This window comes from Pristiophorus japonicus, chromosome 3 (genome assembly GCF_044704955.1).
Source record: "Pristiophorus japonicus isolate sPriJap1 chromosome 3, sPriJap1.hap1, whole genome shotgun sequence".
Taxonomy (NCBI): Eukaryota; Metazoa; Chordata; class Chondrichthyes; family Pristiophoridae; genus Pristiophorus; species Pristiophorus japonicus.
The window spans coordinates 111,759,732-111,778,705 of NC_091979.1; the positions used below are offsets into that span (position 1 = coordinate 111,759,732).

The 18,974-nt window shown below is 43.5% G+C and overlaps 2 protein-coding genes and 1 long non-coding RNA gene across 6 annotated transcripts in view; 1 reads left to right on the forward strand and 2 right to left on the reverse strand.

Moving 5' to 3' along the window:
* The window catches only part of bbs5 (Bardet-Biedl syndrome 5), a 66,343-nt gene extending 63,264 nt beyond the window's left edge, over positions 1-3,079 (reverse strand). Inside the window, exons 1-2 of one of the 2 annotated variants that reach the window (XM_070874697.1) lie at positions 2,913-3,079; positions 981-1,063 (exon numbers count right to left, since the gene is read on the reverse strand). In XM_070874697.1, coding sequence (XP_070730798.1) covers positions 981-1,063; positions 2,913-2,974 — 145 coding nt within the window. In that variant the 5' untranslated portion in view covers positions 2,975-3,079. The remainder of the gene's footprint in view (positions 1-980; positions 1,064-2,912) is intronic. The other variant, XM_070874696.1, reaches the window with a different exon arrangement.
* A 61-nt stretch (positions 3,080-3,140) lies between these two features.
* Positions 3,141-18,974, forward strand: part of LOC139259840 (uncharacterized) — a 49,663-nt gene continuing 33,829 nt past the window's right edge. For all 3 annotated transcript variants that reach the window (XR_011592665.1, XR_011592666.1, XR_011592667.1), the window contains exons 1-2: positions 3,141-3,359; positions 17,599-17,695. This is a non-coding gene — a long non-coding RNA (uncharacterized lncRNA). The remainder of the gene's footprint in view (positions 3,360-17,598; positions 17,696-18,974) is intronic.
* col28a2a (collagen, type XXVIII, alpha 2a) overlaps positions 17,067-18,974 on the reverse strand; it is a 205,003-nt gene continuing 203,095 nt past the window's right edge. Inside the window, exon 35 of the mRNA XM_070875706.1 lies at positions 17,067-17,863. Within this exon, the coding sequence (XP_070731807.1) occupies positions 17,856-17,863 (8 nt within the window). The 3' untranslated portion in view covers positions 17,067-17,855. The remainder of the gene's footprint in view (positions 17,864-18,974) is intronic.

An 18,974-nucleotide genomic window follows, 5' to 3' on the forward strand; every position in this document is an offset into this window, starting at 1 on the left:
CCTAATTTCATGTTTGATGCTCTCCCCAACATCACTACTACTGTTTATGGTATCCAGGTATATAAAGGGAGGTCCCACGCAGGGTCATCACTTCTTGGTCCTGTGAATAAAGGTTCAGGTCATGGAGTGACCTTGTCTGCAGAATGTGCCTCGTGTGAATTTATAGTAGTGTGTAAGGACATTATAATGTGGATGAGGAAATCTATGTTGTTTGGAGATGAAAACAATTCCACAGTACAGGAGGCTACAAAAGGTCTGTCCCTATGACTGTGACCAACTAAATGACATCTCCTTTCAGATAATCTTTATATTAATAAGATTTGTCATTTTAACAGAAGCAGAATGATCCCAATGTGAAGATGATAAAGATGCCTTTGAAATAAATTGATCCCTTGAGAAGCAACATATTTCATGCTTGCTTTAACTTACCAAGGCAAAGTTTAATTCAGTGGGTAGATAACTATCTCAGCAACATAGCTTAGACTCCGTAGAAGAGCATCACATTTTTCATTTCCCACACCAGTCACCTTTAAGCCAAATGTTGTAATAATGCTTGGAAGATTTTGCATTGTAGTTTTGCATTCACCAGGAATCGAAACTGGCTTTCACTTCATACAGGACTTGCATGCAGGGAGAATTAAGGCTAAAATATCTTTTATGAAAAGTTAATTCTCATAACCATGCAAATAAAGAAATATTTTCCATTTTATATTTTATGACTTGTGTTCACAATTACAGGATCATAACTCCTTAACTCCAAATAGATAAGGAAATGGGATTAGATTGGATTAGATAGCTCCATTAATAGCTGGCATGGGCATAGGTCCGATGGGCTAAAAGACCCCCTCCTCCTGTGCTATACTTCCTATGATTTTAAGTCAATATGTACTACTGACCAAACTTTACAAAAACAAGGCACAAGGTTTGCAACAAACGACTTTAATTTCTATAATATAATTGAATATTCAATAACTCTCTACCTTTATCTCCGTTATTTCCTTTAGTATCTTCAATGGAGTCCAAACAGTCAATTAGGACCTCTCCAGGTCTCACCTTCATTTGTCTAAAAACAAAACAAAATGCAGATTACTAGCCGCAATCTCTAATTTAGTGCATACAACACCAAATGAGTGAACACGGGCACGTTTTCATTCCTGGAAGATATTCCTCAAACACGTACCACACATAATAAAGGCATAAACATTTTGGTTCTCATTAGAAGTCGTGGACCTGAAACGTTAATTCTGTTTCTCTCTCCACATAGGCTGCCTGACCTGAGTATTTTCTAGCATTTACTGTTTTTATTTTAACCATGTTGGTTGTTTTTGTTAGATTTAACTTGATCTCCCTGATTTTCTTGTGACAGCCACACAGCGTGACTTTTCTATGGGACAGACAGCAGCACCTCTGAGGCTCCAGTCAGCGAAGTTACGTATCATTTTATAAATATTGAGAACTGTCTCAGAGCAACCTGTGTTTATCAGCGAATTGTGGGGAGTGCAACCCAACTGGCAGCCAGCCTCTCGCTTAGACTCTCCTCAGTGTCAGCTGTGGCTCAGTGGGTAGCACAGTCCCACTCCAGGAACTTTACATAAAAAATCTAGGCTGACACTCCAGTACAGTGCAGTGCTGAGACATCATCATCATCATCATCATAGGCAGTCCCTCGGAATCGAGGAAGACTTGCTTCCACTCCCGAAGTGAGTTCTTTGGTGGCTGAACAGTCCAATATGAGAGCCACAGACTCTGTCACAGTTGGGACAGACATTCGCCGAGGGAAGGGTTGGGTGGGACTGGTTTGCCGCGCGCTCCTTCCACTGCCTACGCTTGACCTCTTCACACTCTCGGCATTGAGATTCAAAGAGCTCAACGACCTCCCGGATGCACTTTCTCCACCTAGGGCGGTCTTCGGCCAGGGACTCCCAGGTGTCAGTGGTGATGTCGCACTTTACCAGGGAGGCTTTGAGGGTGTCCTTGTAACGTTTCCGCTGCCCACCTTTGGCTCATTTGATGTGAAGGAGCTCCGCATAAAGCATTTGCTTAGGGAGTCTCATGTCTGGCATGTGAACCATGTGGCCTGCTCAGCGAAGTTGATCGAGTGTGGTCAGTGCTTCAATGCTGGGGATGTTAGTCTGGACTAGGACACTGATGTTGGTGCGCCTGTCCTCCCAGGGGATTTGCAGGATCTTGCGGAGACATCGTTGGTGATATATCTCCAGCGACTTGAGGTGTCTTCTGTACATCATCCATGTCTCTGATCCATACAGGAGGGCGGGTATTACTACAGCCCTGTAGACCATGAGCTTGGTGGTATATTTGAGGGCCTGGTCTTCGAACACTCTTTTCGTCAGGCGGCCGAAGGCTGCACTGGCACACTGGAGGCAGTGTTGAATCTCCGCATCAATGTCTGCTTTTGTTGACAAAGGCTCCCGAGGTATGGGAAATGGTCCACGTTGTCGAGGGCCGGGTCGTGAATCTTGATGACTGGGGGGCAATGCTGTACGGCACTGTCAGAGATGCCATCTTTCGGATGAGACGTTAAACCGAGGCCCTTCTGCTCTCTCAGATGCACGTAAAAGATCCCATGGCACTATTTTGAAGACGAGCAGGGGAGTTATCCCTAGTGTCATGGCCAATATTTATCCCTCAATCAACATAACAAAAACAGATTATCTAGTCATTATCACATTGCTGTTTGTGGGAGTTTGCTGTGTGCAAATTGGCTGCCGTGTTTCCCACATTACAGCAGTGACTGCACTCCAATCGTACTTCATTGACTGTAAAGGGCTTTGAGACGTCCTATGATCGTGAAAGGCGCTATATAAATTGAAGTCTTTCTGTTGCTCTGCAACAGCGCATCACCAAACACAAAATGTTGTGGGTTACCAGCAGAGAACACTGCAGATACTCACTGAGCCGAAATGTCAAACCTAACATCTCTGTCCTCCCAAAGCGCGTCCAGAACGGGTACCATCGCTTCACCTCTCGGCTCTCGGACCTGCCCGGCCTGGTCCGGCCTCTGACTCGCAAGCCTGCCAGTGTCACCCCGGCAACCGAGTGACGACAGCGACTGCAACAGCCTCACTTCTGGCAGCTGGAGCGGGTGACAGCGCCGCCCTTGGCCAGGGACGGAGGTGCAGCACAGCTTCTGTCTGTTCACTTTCAGGCGATCACTCACAGAAAGCTGCAGCACAGGATAGGAACTCAAGCCTGCTGGAGTTTTTCTCAGCACAATCAGCCTACTCTAATCCAATTCTCTTGCTCAATCTGCATAATCCTTTAATATGTCTTTAATTTCCCCCATGTCTCTTGTTAATAACACGTAATCATCGCCTGCGTTCCATTTAAGCACTTTACAGGTATTTCTGTTGCTTATAGTGTTCCCCCTTCCCTTTGTTCTGCTGCTTTTTAAATTATGCTCATCTGTAAAACCTTCTTTGTTTCTTTAATGTTTGTGCATTATTTAATTGAAATGATCTGTTCCACCCATGATTCCTCATGTTTTTTAAAGGGGCTATTTGTACAGCACTTTTTTTGACCGACAGGCGACAAGCTCCGTCCCTCCCGGCCGAATCATTCCATCCACGTGGTGCCAGAACAGGACTTGAGGCTCCAGTCTTCCCACCCAGCCTGGGCCCGATAACGGGAGAGAGAAATAGGGCCCCACGGGTTCTCCGCCCAACCGGGCCTCCCACTGAGCCGCGAGTCACGAGCGGCGGCGGGGGAAGGAAAAGAGAGAAAGATGGGGATGGGGAGGGGGAGAGAGAAAGATGGGGATGGGGAGGGGGAGAGAGAAAGATGGGATTGGGGGCGAGGGGCGGGAAGGGAGAGAAAGGGATGGGGGAGGAGGGAGAGAAAGATGGGATGGGGGGGGGCGGCGGGCAGAGAGAGATGCCATGGGGGTGGGGCAGAAAGATTGTGTGGGTGGGGGAGAGCGACGGGATGGGGGATCGGAGGGGAGAGAGGGAACTCAGGAAAGACAGATCACGTTCTTCCAACCCCCTACAAGGGATATCAATGGAGTGGATGATATCCAGAAGTCCCAAAACTGTCACTATTCACTTCATACCCAATAAACCTGTTAACAATATGTACACAATGCCCCATCTGTGGAGGTGTGTGTGTGTAAGGGAGAAGGGGGGGGGAAAAGGATGCACTAGATTCACCAGACTGATTCCCGGGATGGCAGGACTGACATATGAGGAGAGACTGGATCAACTGGGCCTTTATACATTGGAGTTTAGAAGGATGAGAGGGGATCTCATAGAAACATACAAGATTCTGACGGGATGGGACAGGTTAGATGCGGGTAGATTGTTCCCGATTTTGGGGAAGTCCAGAACCAGGGGTCACAGTCTTAGGATAAGGGTTAGACCATTTAGGACTGAGATGAGAAACTTGTTCACTCTAGAGTTGTTAACCTGTGGAATTCCCTGCCGCAGATCATGCCATGCTGTTGATACCAGTTCATTAGATATATTCAAGAGGGAGTTAGATATGGCCCTTATGGCTAAGGGGATCAAGGGGTATGGAGAAAAAGCAGGAAAGGGGTACTGAGGGAATGATCAGCCATGATCTTATTGAATGGTGGTGCAGGCTCGAAAGGCTGAATGGCCTACTCCTGCACCTATTTTCTATGGTTCTATAAGGCATTTCAGCTGGGGGAGGGATGCAAGGACTAGGGTAAGGCACTTGTGCTGGGGCAGGCATGTACTTGGACTGGGGTAAGGCACTTTGGCTGGGGGAGGGGTGTACTTGGACTGGGGTAAGGCACTTCGGCTGGGGTAGGCATGCACTTGTGCTGGGGTACGGAACTTCGGCTGGGGTAGGCATGTACTTAGACTGGGGTAAGGCATTTCGGCTGGGGGCGACATGCACTTGGACTGGGATAAGGCACTTTGGCTGGCCCTTGCTATCTTCTGGGGAGCTCTGTCCTCTGTCGTTTCAGGAAGGCAAAGTTAGTGAGACCTTGGGATGGACTGTTCCAGTGACACATTCCTGTGAAACTTCATGATGTGGCTTATCCTCCAAGGGGACCAATCAGAAAAAAGGTTGGAGCATGTTGGCAGTACAAATAAATGCATCTTTTTTTAAATAGATAATTATCCCTCAATCAACACAAAAACAGATTGCCTAGTCATTATCACATTGCTGTTTGTGGGAACTTGAAGGTGAAGACTCTTGAAGGGGTAATGGTCCATGGACTTTAGTATTTCCCCCAAGTAGCCATTCTTCATGTCTGAGCCTCATCATCATAGGCAGTCCCTCGAAATCAAGGAAGACTTGCTTCCACTCTAAAAGTGAGTTCTCAGGTGACTGTACAGTCCAATACGAGAATTACAGTGTCTTGTCACAGGTGGGGCAGTCGTTGAAGGAAAGGGTGGGTGGGGAATCTGGTTTGTCGCATGCTCCTTCCGCTGCCTGCGCTTGTTTTCTGCATGGTCTCGAAGACAAGACTCGAGGTGCTCAGCGTCCTCCCGGATGCTCTTCCTCCACGTAGGGCGGTCTTTGACCAGGGATTCCCAGGTGTCGGTGGGGTGTTGCACTTTATCAAGGAGGTTTTGAGAGTGTTCTTGAAACGTTTACTCTGCCCACCTGGGGATCACCTGCCGTGCAGGAGTTCCGAGTAGAGTGCTTGCTTTGGGAGCCTAGGCAGTGAATGTTGGTAGGCTATTTGACTATGGCACCTAAGTTTTAATAGAGAACTTTCACTGCAGTTATGAATGCTTAGATGTTGTTCTCTTGCTTTATCTCACTTTACAATGAGAGAAAACAATGCAAGTGCCTGGAATTACAAGCACAGTGCATACACATTCGAGATTGTGAACTTCAGGTTGTGATCATCAGCATAAGACTCTCACTGAATGTTGGAAAGTTGGTAGGCCTGTTAGTACAATGTAATAGTTGAACACCAATTGCTTGAAACTGATCTTCCAATTCAATCTCATCTGAGAATGACATCTGCAGACAAACCCTGAATCTAACCCACAAGTAGCTACTAATTTAATTGTTTGCTCAAAACTGGAATGTATTAGAAAAAATATTTCTATTTGCTGTACTTATTTGGTTATTCATATTCATTTTTCCTTTTAAATTTCCCAGTAGTTTTACATTGTTTCTGTAGGAATAATTAAAGTGAAAATCCAATAGGCAAAGTTGAATCATAATTTAAATCATTTCAATCTAATATGCAGTGTCATTTTGGTTCAAGGAGTCATCCTACATGAATGGATTCACTTAAAGAAATTCCCAGGCAGTGATTAAGTAAGCAGTGATGCAAAGATTTACTATTAACTTTTATTACACTTGGAAGATCTCAAGGATGGGCACAAAACTTAATGGACTACTAACAACTACTTTATTTAGCTACATCTATAACACCACAATTAAAACTATTCAGCACCAATAAATCATTCTAAAAGTAATTGATATTTAGTATAGTAAACAGAATCTAACAAAATATAACAGCATTAGTGGTGTTTCATAGAATCATAGAAATTTACAGCACAGCAGGAGGCCATTTCAGCCCATCGTGCCCGTGCCGGCCGACCAAGAGCTATCCAGCCCAATCCCACCTTCCAGCTTTTGGTCTGTAGCCCTGTAGGTTACAGCACTTCAAGTACACATCCAAGTATTTTTTAAATGTGAGGCTTTCTGCCTCCACTACCCTTTCAGGCAGAGAGTTCCAGACCCCCACCACCTTCTGAGTGAAGAAATTTCCCCTCATATCTCCTCTAAACCATCTACCAATTATTTTAAATCTATGCCCCCTGATTGTTGACCCCTCTGTCAAGGGAAACAGGTCCTTCCTATCCACTCTGCAGGCCCCTCATAATTTTATACATTTCAATCAGGTCTCCCCTCAGTTTCCTCTGTTCCAAAGAAAACAGATCCAGCATTTCCAATCTTTCCTCATAGCCAAAACTCTCCAGTCCAGGCAACATTCTTGTAAATCTCCTCTGCACCCTTCCCAGTGCAATCACATCTTTCCTGTAATGTTGGGACCAGAACTGCACACAGTACTCCAGCTGCAGCCTAACCTGTGTTTTATACAGTTCAAGCATAACGTCCTTGCTCTTGTATCCCATGCCTCGACTAATAAAGACAAGTATTCCATATGCTGCCTTAACCACCTTATCTCCCTGGCCTGCTATCTTCAGGGATCTGTGGACCTGTACTCCAAGATCCCTTTGTTCCTCTACACTTTTCAGTGTCATACCATTTAATGTGTGTTCCCTTGCCTTGTTAGACCTCCCCAAATGCATTACCTCACACTTAGCTGGATTGAATTCCATTTGCCACTGTCCTGCCCACCTGACCAGTACATTGATATCTTCCTGCAGTCTGCAGCTTTCTTCTTCATTATCAACTACCAGCCTACTTTAGTGTCATCTGCAAACTTCTTAATCGTACCCCCAATATTCAAGTCCAAGTCATTGATATATACCACTAAAATCAAGGGACCCAGCACTGAGCCCTGTGCAACCCCACTGGATACAGCCTTCCAGTCACAAAAACACCCATCAACCATTACTCTTTGCTTCCTGCCTCTCAGCCAATTTTAGATCCAACTTGTCACTTTGACCTGGATCCCATGTGGGACCTTACCAAAAGCTTTGCTAAAATCCATATACATTACATCATACACATAGACCCTCCTGGTTACCTCCTCAAAAAATTCAATTAAGTTAGTCAGACATGACCTTCCCTTAACAAATCTATGCTGACTGTCCTTAATTAATCCATGTCTTTCCAAATGAAGATTTATTCTGTACCTCAGGATTTTTTCCAATAATTTTCCTACCACTGAGGTTAGGCTGACTGGCCTGTAATTACTCGGTCTATCCCTTTCTCCTTTTTTAAACAAAGGTACAACATGAGCAGCCCTCTGGCACCACACCTGTAGCCAGAGAGGACGGGAAAATTATGGTCAGAGCCTCTGCTATTTCCTCTTTTGCTTCTCTTAACAGCCTGGGATAGATTTCATCTGGGCCTGGGGATTTATCCACTTTCAAAGCTGCTAAGCCCCTTAATACATTCTCTCTCACTATGTTTATCTCATCTAATATTGTACACTCCTTCTTCATTGCAAAGTCTGCATCGCTCCTCTGATTTGTGAAAACAGATGCAAAGTATTCATTAAGAATCATACCCACGTTTTCTGCCTCCACACACAGATTTCCTTTATGGTCTCTAATATGCCTCACTCTTTCTCTAGTTATCCTCTTGCTCTTAATGTATTTATAAAACATCTTTGGGTTATCCCTGATTTTATTTGCCAACATTCCTTCATGCGCTCTCTTTAATTTAATACTAATATTAAATTTAGTTTTCAAGGTTGCAGCATGTGCTTGGCAGAATTCAAACTGCACTAGTATGCTTTCATTTTCAGTCTCTAACCTAGAGGTTTTAATTATATTGTGTTCTTTCGTGTAATAGCAGGCTAGTTAGACCAGTAAACAGTTCCTTTAGTTTCAATTATATCTTTTCATCATCTTCCGGCTTGACAATTTTCTTCTTGTCTTCTAAGCCTTCAATCCTTCCAAGGTATTCTTCCAATAGTCTTCTCTAAATCGCTTGTGATTTCTTCAAAAAAGCCTTCTTCAGTGTTTTCAGATATTTTAGGCTGCCATAATTTTAACATCACTTCACGGAATTTGAACAATTATTGAAATAAATTAATTGTTGTCAATCATATTAAAAAGATGATTAAGATAGAAAGGGTACATCTATGAAAGTGTACATAATTAATGAGTTTAATTGTATAATTCTACAGATTAATTTATTTTGTTTCAAGGATATTACTACACTGTTTTATCAGTAACAAGACGATAGAGAACAAATCCCTTTTGTTTGTCTCATTGACCTAGACAAGAAATTGTATGTATCACATTAACTTGTATCTATACAAGCTTTAATGTTGCAGCCAGAAGACCAGATACATTCCTTTGCCCTACGCAGATAATTCCTGAAAACTCCAGTCAGAAGTTCATCTTATCTACAAATTCACCCCTACAATGTTAAGTGACCAATCACAAGACTCCTGAAACAAAACTCTTTTGTTTGAGTTGTTTTGCTTGTTCATCATTCTTGTTTGCATTACAGTTTTAATTTTTAATTACATGGATTTGAAATAATCAATCTGTACTTTTAGCTACTACAAGATTCCGAGTCTTGCGAAATTTTTCAGTTTGATTTTGACAAAAAGATATGTTAATTCATGTGATTTTTAAAATAAAGACCTCAAAAATCTACGGGACCATTTACCCCATTATGTTGTGCCCCGGAGAAGGGTCTTTTGCCCACTGATCCTCTCCTATGTTAACTCGGCCATAAATTGCTTATTTAAATATTCAATAGCGCAACTTCTGTATGACATGGAAGTAATGCACAGGGGGGGTATCAAAATTTGGAGTGCAGCCTTTAAAATGCCATGAATGGCTGAAGATTGCAGCAGCTGGCTGGGGATCAGCAGATACGTAGTAAAGTGTTTGGTACAATGAGTTGACTGTCAGGCAGCTGATATGGGTGACTCTTGTGTCATTTTCTGGCACTTTTAAAGCAATTCTTCAAATGTATGATCTGGCAAAGGCATCCAATGCAAGCTAACAATGCAGAGTACTCAAGTCCCAGAGGACAGCATTTCTAACTTTATGGGTAAATTTAATGTTCAGAATTATTTAATTTATAATTATTAGGTAATTAAAAATGTAATTTTAGCTATATAGAGTGGAATTTGTGGGGAAGCAAGATGGTTGCTCAAAACAATTATCGAAACAAACTTTTCAGGCATTTGATTGGTTCGATATTTGACAGTTGTTGGTTCTGAATGGGGAAAAAAAATAGTCATTTGATTTTTTGTGTGGGTTACTGGTTCCTGATAGTGGTAGCTTTCTTTATCTGTCTAGTGATAATCAGTTGAGCAAATCAGCATGGTCTACTGAATAGATAGTAGTTATTTCAATGAATCATTAAAGTGTGAAGCATGATTAATGACACAATTATCCCTGCCAGATATAAATTCTAGCAGGGAGGCTGGACCCTGCAAGCGGCAGCATTTCTTTTTTAGTACCATTGTCTCCACCGACCTCAGGGGTCACCCGGAGAAGGCTGGCAGCAGTGCCAGGGGTAGTAGTGATAAGCCCCTAATTATTTGGATGGAGATGGGGGTCTAATAATGGCCTGCTCTCCCTCCATATAGGGTCCAACCATGAACCTTTCTAGGCCTTCGTCTTGGTTGAGGCCTTAAAAAAACCCTTCTTCCCTCTTCCATTCCCTTTAAATCCCCTCTGCCTCTTCAGGTGCTGCAGCAATGGTCTCGCTGCAACACCGCCACAATATTCTGCACTTGGAGGTGGCTCCCCCTTGGCGGTGGGGATCACAATGGGAGCCCATCCTGCATACCCAATGAGCCCTGACCCAATAGAATGGTTTGGGGTTACAGTGGGCAGAAATCCCACCCCACTGCTCACCTACCAACATCAGGAAAATCCAGGACCAGTAGATCCTGTTACTTAAGAAAAGAATTTAGATATTAATTTAGATTAGAATTAAGATGAAAGAATTTAGATATTTACTTAAAGAGATTTGATTGATTCAACTTTCTCCTTTCTTTTATTCATTGGTTCTCATTCAGGATTGGTTGCTTTCATAAGTACCTAGTAGTTTTTCTTTTGGCAGCTTTCCAGCTGCTTTTCTTGCTTTTTGTTTGTACATTCCCTAACTATTCATTTCTGATTTGCTCTTGTTTTATTGTCAGCCAATCAACAAAGTATGACGGAAAATGTGTGAAGGACAAAATAAGTGACAGAAGTAAATATTACTTACAGGATATATCGGCGTGGTCCCGGCCTGCAAGACCATCAGCAGGTTGGGGCCATTGGAGGGAGCAGCGTGCGGCGGCATATCACTGCAGGGAGCAACGCATGCTGCTGCAAGAGGGCGACGACTGCAAAGCCAAGTTGCTGATTGCAGTGCGGGCGGGCACAGCAGGGGGAGGGGCGAAGGAGCGGCAAGAGTTTGTAGAGGGAAGTGACCGGAGCCCAGGAGAGGCGAGGGCCCAGGGGCATCACGGGCCAGCCCACACTGCGATATGTGTGCGCACTCGGTCTGTGCAACAGAGCTGGTCTCCAGTTAGCCTTGGGTAATCCTTGCCACTGGACCAAGACCTAGCTCTGTCAAGCCCGTGTGGTGGCTGGTGTGCAACGGCCACCCCACGTTAAAAAAATCCATGCACAGGCATCTTCCACCCTTCAAGATGTAGTTCAGGATCTGGAATATTGGGTCCTTCACTGAAACACCTGTGAATTCATCCCTCTTTGGCTTGGAAGCAAGTCATCCTCACTTCGAGGGACTGCCTATGATGATGATGACTTACAGGAAATGTGTGCTATATGCAAGACTTCTAATCTATTAGTAGATATTACTGGTTTATCTCATGTGGCATTGCTCATGGGTATTCTGACACAGGCCCAAAGAGTAGAGCAATGAAGCAGAGCAATTGGGCAAATTACGAACTGGAACCGAGATGGATTTCCCTCCAAACCCCTGAATTGAGGCAGGGATGACCCAGGGTCGGTTTCAGTTTGTTGGCAACTGGATGGGAAAGCGCAGGACCCGAGGAGATATTTCTTGGGCAGTGGCTTGGAGCGCATAAATTCCTCGGGCTGACACTGGAAGTGAAGGCATTTTTGGGGCTGAGGCTGGGAACAGATGTGTTCCCGGATTTGAGATCAGGAATAGAGACATTCCTAGCTTGAGATCAGGACAGAGACAGGTGAGAGAAGCAAGGTCACTTTGTGTAACATAAAGCATAAGAAATAGGAGCAGGAGTAGGCCATACGGCCCCTCGAGCCTGCTCTCCGCCATTTAATACGATCATGGCTGATCCGATCATGGATTCAGGTCCACTTCCCTGCCAGCTCCCCATAACCCCTTATTGGTTAAGAAACTGTCTATCTCTGTCTTAAATTTATTCAATGACCCAGCTTCCACAGCTCTGGGAGCAGATTTGTTCCTGGATTTGAGATCAGGACTGGAGACATTCCTAGCTTGGGGTCAGGACAGAGGCAGGTGAGAGAAGCAAGGTCATTTTGTGTAACATAAAGCATGCTTGCACTATTATTATTTATTTGTGGTAGATCTCCTGTGGTGCAGCTCATTGTGAATTGGGTACTTGGCTGGGTTGTTGGGTTATCTGAGAGAGACTGGAGTTGGGGAGAACTTGGGAATTGGAGTGTTGGAGTGCTCAGCAGAGCCTAGAAACAATTGGGCGGTTCAGATGGAAGGAAACTTGGAAGGGCTAAGCATAGTAGCACTGAACATTTGGCATATTGGGTGGGATGAAAAGAGATGTTGAAGGGAAGAAAGCTTGTCGATGGGGGTTGCAGCTGATCGGAGTGGTTAGGCTTTGGGAGTACTTGGAAGGGTTGGCGGTCTATAGTATGCCAGGATTTGGGAGAAGTCATACTACCTTAATGCCCAGTTACCCTCTTAGTTTCTGCCATTTGCCTTCCCTCCTGAAACTTGCAGCTGAATCCCTGTCCCATCAGCATCGCAGTGGAAGGTTTCTTCCTAATACCTGTTTGCAGTCACATCTATTGCCTAATGTTTCTGGCTTTAGCCACATTTTACTTTTGAAATTGCTGGGTTGCTGCCTCCTGCTGGATAATCTTTGAATATTTAGCTGTTGTTTACTTTTCAAATGCCAGGCTGCTGCCATCAGCTTCTGCTGCCTGATCTTCACCGGTGACATCTAGGCAGTGGGCCTGGCCTTTTGAAAATAAACTGCGGTTTACAGCCACAAAGATTATTCAGTCGGAGGCGAAAGGCGAGGGTCTGGCCTTTGGAAAGTAAAGTGTGCCTTCTGTTGCCTGGGCCCTAAACTCTGGAATTCCCTGCCTAAACCTCTCTGCCTCTGTATCTCTCTTTCCTCCTACAAAACGCTCCTTAAAACTTACCTCTGTGACCAAGCTTTTAGTCACCTGCCCTAATTTCTCCTTAATCGGCTTGATGTCAATTTTTTAAATCTCGTATTACTCCTGTTAAGTGCCTCGCAAAGTTTCACTACATTAAAGATGCTATACAAATGCAAGTTGTTATTGTTGTAAAGTGGTGCAGAATAGACAGCAGAGAAAGGAGGTCAAACTAAGATTAGGCAGCAAGAATGAGGGGCAATAGGTCTAGTGGTGGGAGGCAGCAGAGGTCTTGAGTTAGGGATTGGGTCAAGAGTAAAGTGGAGTTGGGAAGCATGTGGAAGGAAAGTGAAGGGAGCTTAACTTGGCAGTAGGAGAAAACAGGACCGGGTGGCAGGGAACATGACTGCCAGGTAGCAGAGACTGTGGGCAGAACAAGGAGCAGGTGGGATGAAGGCTGCATTTTGGATTTAAGTAATTTTATTTTTTTAGGTAAAATGTTAAATTTAAGTGCAACTGTGTTTACAGTTGATGTCCAGGTTATATGAGAGTTGGGAGGCATGTTTGAGAGGTACAGCAGCACCACCTTGTGGTGGGAGGTCTGAAAGTTAAGTCTAATGGTAAGTGTTTAATTTAGAAAATGGCGATAACCAGGTTTACTCAGCATGGTTGGGGTTGAGTGTGTGATGAATGCAGAGTTTTCTTACATTACACTTTTAAGAATAAAGTGATAAATTCACTGAGAAATCCAATCAGGAATTCAGGAGAAACTTCTTTACCCAGAGAGAGTTGAGAATGTGGAACTCGCGACCACAAGGAATAGTTGAGAAGAATGCATATAAAGGGAGGCTAGATAAACACATGGGGAAGGAAGGAATAGAAGGATATGCTGATAGGGTGAGATGATGATTCAGCATCCACAGCCCTTTGGGGTAGAGAATGATCTCGGAACTGCAGCTTTCTGCCCCAAAGTTGAGATGACTTAGCGTTGGTGTGCTCTCCACGGCAGCATTCAGACTGGTTCAGCACAGCACGGTAAAGGTGCTGGTATGCACAGAGTCAAAAAAACGGGGTAAGAAGGTCTGTTTCCACAGCATTTGGAGCCCCTGAAAATAGACTGATCTTACTGTGCGTTGTCACTTGGGATTATCAACATCTTGGGTAGGCAGCTCAACGCTGATCAATTCTAATAGGTTTGTGTTAAAAGGTGTGAAATATTTTGTCTGCTCAAGACCATGAGCTTAAAAAAAATGCGAGAATTTGTGCACTAAGGTGATCTAACGCCCCGTCCAAAGTTCTGAAATTCTGTGCACTTAAACACGTTGAACCAGGGCACTTTTAACCAGAATATTTAGCATAGAGATATTCGCAGAAGGATTGGGTTTCTGAGAAAGGGTGTATTTCATTGGTACATGCCCTTCTTTATGCCAGTTTTCTCCACAGCTTCCGTGCTGGGCTACAGTACCACAGGCATCTCCTGCCCTCCAGTACTTTGCCCACATGCAGTGGAGAGCTTGTATCAATGGGACTGGGTGATGTCATCAAAACCCTGGTTGCCGTTTTGGAGCGTGGGCAGGAACATCGGCAGGGCTCAGGTACAGAGGAGAAGGTCGGGGCGGATGAGCAGCAAGTGTTTGTGGAGAGATGCGGTGAATGTTCATGGCGGAGGAGCGGTGAGAGATTGTGGTGGAGGTGCGACAGATGAGGGTACGGGGATCAGAAGAGCCGAGGGCCCAGGGGCAGCACGGGCCAGCCCACACTGCGATATGTGTGCGCACTAGGTCCGTGCAGCAGAGCTGGTCTCCAGTCATCTTGGTTAATCCTTGCCACTGGACCAAGACCTAGCTCTGTCAAGCCCGTGTGGTGGCTGGTGTGCAACGGTCACCACACGTTAAAAAAATTCACGCACAGGCATCTTCCACCCCCTCAATTGGAGTTCAGGACTGGAACATCGGGTCCTTCATTGAAACATCTGTGAACTCATGTGGAAGCAAGTCATCCTCGTTCGAGGGACTGCCTATGATGAGATATGACTCAGCATGATAGAGACATGGGAAAGGTATGACAGAGGGGTGACAAATATGACACAGGAATTAAAATGACAACAGGAAGCTTGTGCAGTCCCAAGACTTCTAATGTGTTACTAGCCCTTGTATAATTAGTTATGTTGCTTTTCCTCTTAATGTTACCTCAGATACAATCCAAAGATTTACTGGGCATTGTTTTGAAACAAAAATAACCTGATATAGTTCAAGATTCACTCGTTTTATTGTTTTTAGTGTTGTTAGTCCTTTGAGTCAGCTATATCATGCCTTCCTATCAGTTAGTCAACAAATTTCATCTTTCCCAGCATGACCAATACCACTGTCTGATGAAGCATTACCTCCGGAACCCTGCAAAACTTCTCAGTTGCATAAACTACCCCATCGAACGTTTCCCCCACTCATCAATAGCCTCCTGCAGATACATTTCCACCCTGTGCACCTCCATGATAGAAAACCTGAGGGGAGCCTGGAGAGAGACCAAGGCCAACCGTTAAAGGGTTGGGGAGGGGGAGGGGGTCTGGTGAGAGGTATGGTGACAGACCTCAACATCACTAACTGAAGCAAATTATATGAAGGAAACTCAAGATATATTGCATGTACTGAACCCCACACAAGTTACATAAATTTCATCCCTCCATTCCAGATAGTGATTATGGTCACCTTCCTACACATATATTCTAGTCATGTCCGTGTATTCATCTTTTCTGGATAGCAGTGTGGAGGACAATAAGGACCATGATCAGTCCTGCAATTCCAAAGGATGCAGCTCCGTGTTTGCTGCACCAACTCACTGGAGAGCAGGACTCTTTTCCCCCCCCAGCAACGTACAGGCTAGCACAACTCTCGCAATTTGCTGCAAGAACAAGGTGGTGCATTTCCTCTCTGTGACAAAGTACAGTCCTCCCTGCAATAAACATGTGGCTGAAGCACATTGGGGGATATATCCTAATCAGAATGAGTGAAGTTTGACTTCCACCTGGAACTAGAGAAATACTAAACAGCCTGGAGTCCATTCTTGGATGTTCACTCAGCAACAACAACTTGTATTTATATAGCGCCTTTAATGTAGTAAAATATCCCAAGGCGCTTCACAGGAGTGCTTTCAAACAAAATTTGACATGAGCCACATAAGGAGATATATGGGAAGATGTAGGTTTTAAGGAGCATCTTAAAGAAGGAAAGAGAGGTAGAGAGGTTTAGGGAGGTAATTCCAGGACTTAGGGCCTTGGCAGCTGAAGGCACAGCCGCCAATGGTGGAGCGATTAAAATTGGGGATGCTCAAGAGGCCAGAATTGGAGGAGCGCAGATATTTTGGAGGGTTGTTAGGCTGGAGGAGATTACAGACATAGGGAGGGGTGAGGCCATGGATGGATTCTAAAACAAGGATGAGAATTTTTAAATTGAGGATTTGCTTAACTGGGAGCTAATGTAGGTCAGCGAGCACAGGGGTGATGGGTGAATGGGGCTCGGTGCAAATTAGAACTTGGGCAACTAAGTTTTGGATGACCTCAAGTTTACAGAGGGTAGAAAATGGGAGGACAGCCAGGAGTGCATTGGAATAGTCAAGTCTAGACGTAACAAGGCATGGGTGAGGGTTTCAGTAGCAGATGAGCTGAGACGGGGTGGAGTCGGGTGATGTTATGAAGGTGAAAATAGGCAGTCTTAGTTAGGCGTGGATATGTGGTTTGAAGCTAATCTCAGAGTCAAATATGTGACCAAGGTTGCAATGCAGAAGTTGCCTCGCACACACAACATAGCAACTCAGGCACTTAGCATGAAGACAATGACATGACCACTAGTGTTTAGGGTTTCCACCTACCTGTTCCCAAGTGTCACTAATCTGCAGAAACCAAGAACAAACAAACTCAACCCCTTGACGCATCTTGCTCCCAGCGCCAGCAAAGTCATGGCATCAAAGCTGGATGTATCAACACAGTCCTCCAATGAGCACTATGCAATCAAAATGGATAGTGACTTTATAAAATATATATGGACGGTATATTTTTGAGATTTCAATAATAATGAAAAGTGTAACGGTGAATGTGTAACACAGCAAAACATATAAACATTTGTAATTTATTTATCAAATCAGATATCACAGTGTCAGCGGAGAAAATTCCAATGCTCCCAATATATACTGCAACATGTGAATGGTGTCATCTCCCATTTATTATGAGGTCTTTGATGCTTTAAGACATCAATGAGTTAAAGCAATCAGTTGTGTTGACCTGCTTTCATAGTTAGCTGCCAATTATTGTACTTACACCCAGCTAAACAAAGCTCTATTACATAAACTAGACAGATTTCAAAACATTTCATCAACTGTCCAAACTACTTTGGCACACAATGAAAAAAAAGCAGTCCAGTGATTTTAGTCTTTATCAGGCAACAGCACAAAAAGACATGTAATTACCATTTTAAACTTCATGTCTACACCATTTTATAAACTTTGGAAGAGAAACAAATCATAATTTGTAAAGCTAGAATTCTTGCACAAAATTCCATCTTCCCAGCTGTAGCTACTTAAATGTTCCTTCTTTGCAACTAGCCAAGTTAATGTTCTCAGTATAGTACAGAATGCAAACTTAAACACAAACAAAAATATCTGTCCTAATCTTTTCTAAATTCTTATTTTGTAGTTATTGCAAAGACAGTCTATCAGACGTACAGCAAAATATTTCTATTTTTAATTTTCATCCCGAGAATTGCATTTATATCGACAAATTAACAAAAATGGTAAGTATCTGTATTAACATTTTTATACAAATTGAATCTTTATGACTAGCTACTAAAATATAAAAATATTGTTCATAGTGTAGCAAATGCACAAAAATCTTTTTCTGTCTTCTTCCTGTATCTCATGATTTGCTGAAATACAGTTTTCCTGCGATCCACATCAGGATTCTGTTTTTAAAAGGGGATACAATTATTAAATTGTAAAACTATTTGATGTATAGTATAACTATGAAATCAAAACACTGGTAGTCCTATATGGCACCAAAACAGGATAGTCTTTTCAGTACATGAGGTTACCCTTTAAAAAATCTTCTGCATAATTTTTCAAAACAACATATACATGAGAAAACATGAAATGAAAAAATTCCATTTGGCCCATCAAGTCTGTTCCTTTAATTAAAAACAGAAAATGCTGGAAATGCTCAGCAGATCAGGCAGCATCTGTGGAGAGAGAAACAGAGTTAACGTTTCAGGTTGATGACCCTTTGTCAGAGCTGGCGTTGACCCTTTGTTAGATTTCCAGCATCCGCAGTAATTTGTTCCTTTCATGGATTATGTACGACCTGTTTTATCATGGACTCTTCCAACACAGTTTTATTTCAAATCGCTGAGAGGTGTTAGCACGAGGGATTGGAATGCTTGTCCCTGAAAGCTTTCAGTGCACCGTCAACCGCTCAGAAGTCAGTTCAAGTACTGGAAACCTTACTCTAGTCTGCCCAACAATGTGACTTAAATTCAAACTTAGAACAGCATCTGATACTGCACTAATATAGTCTCTATTTCCCACAACTGCTATCCTGGTAGCTTCTCTGAATGAGATGGATAAATTTAGGGTTGTTTTAACACCAACTTAGAGTCAATTTTTATCTTGTGGACTCACAAACACTAGAATTTGGGTTTAGATTTGTCAATCTTATTTTATATAGTAGCCTTACAAGAAGCAGAGAGATGAGATGGATTCAAATCCAAGTCTCCAAGAAGGAGGATAAAGTGCTAACCCATTGTGCCACACAGTCCTCCATTTAATCTACTGAGGAAAAGAATCTGCAAAATTACTCGCTGCCTTCCCATGAAAAGTGAATCAAGTTACACTAAATCCCTAACATGTAAGGGTCAAGATCAGTTATGCCAGAAGTTTGTATCACAAATGCTTTTTTTTTAGAACATTAATGCATGCTTTGTCGTGTTCTCCCCTTTCCAGTTCATAGTAGTTAGAGTGCAAGAAAATATTTAGTGACTGTTTTCATCTTTCACTCTCTTCTGCGTGAGCTTCACTTTT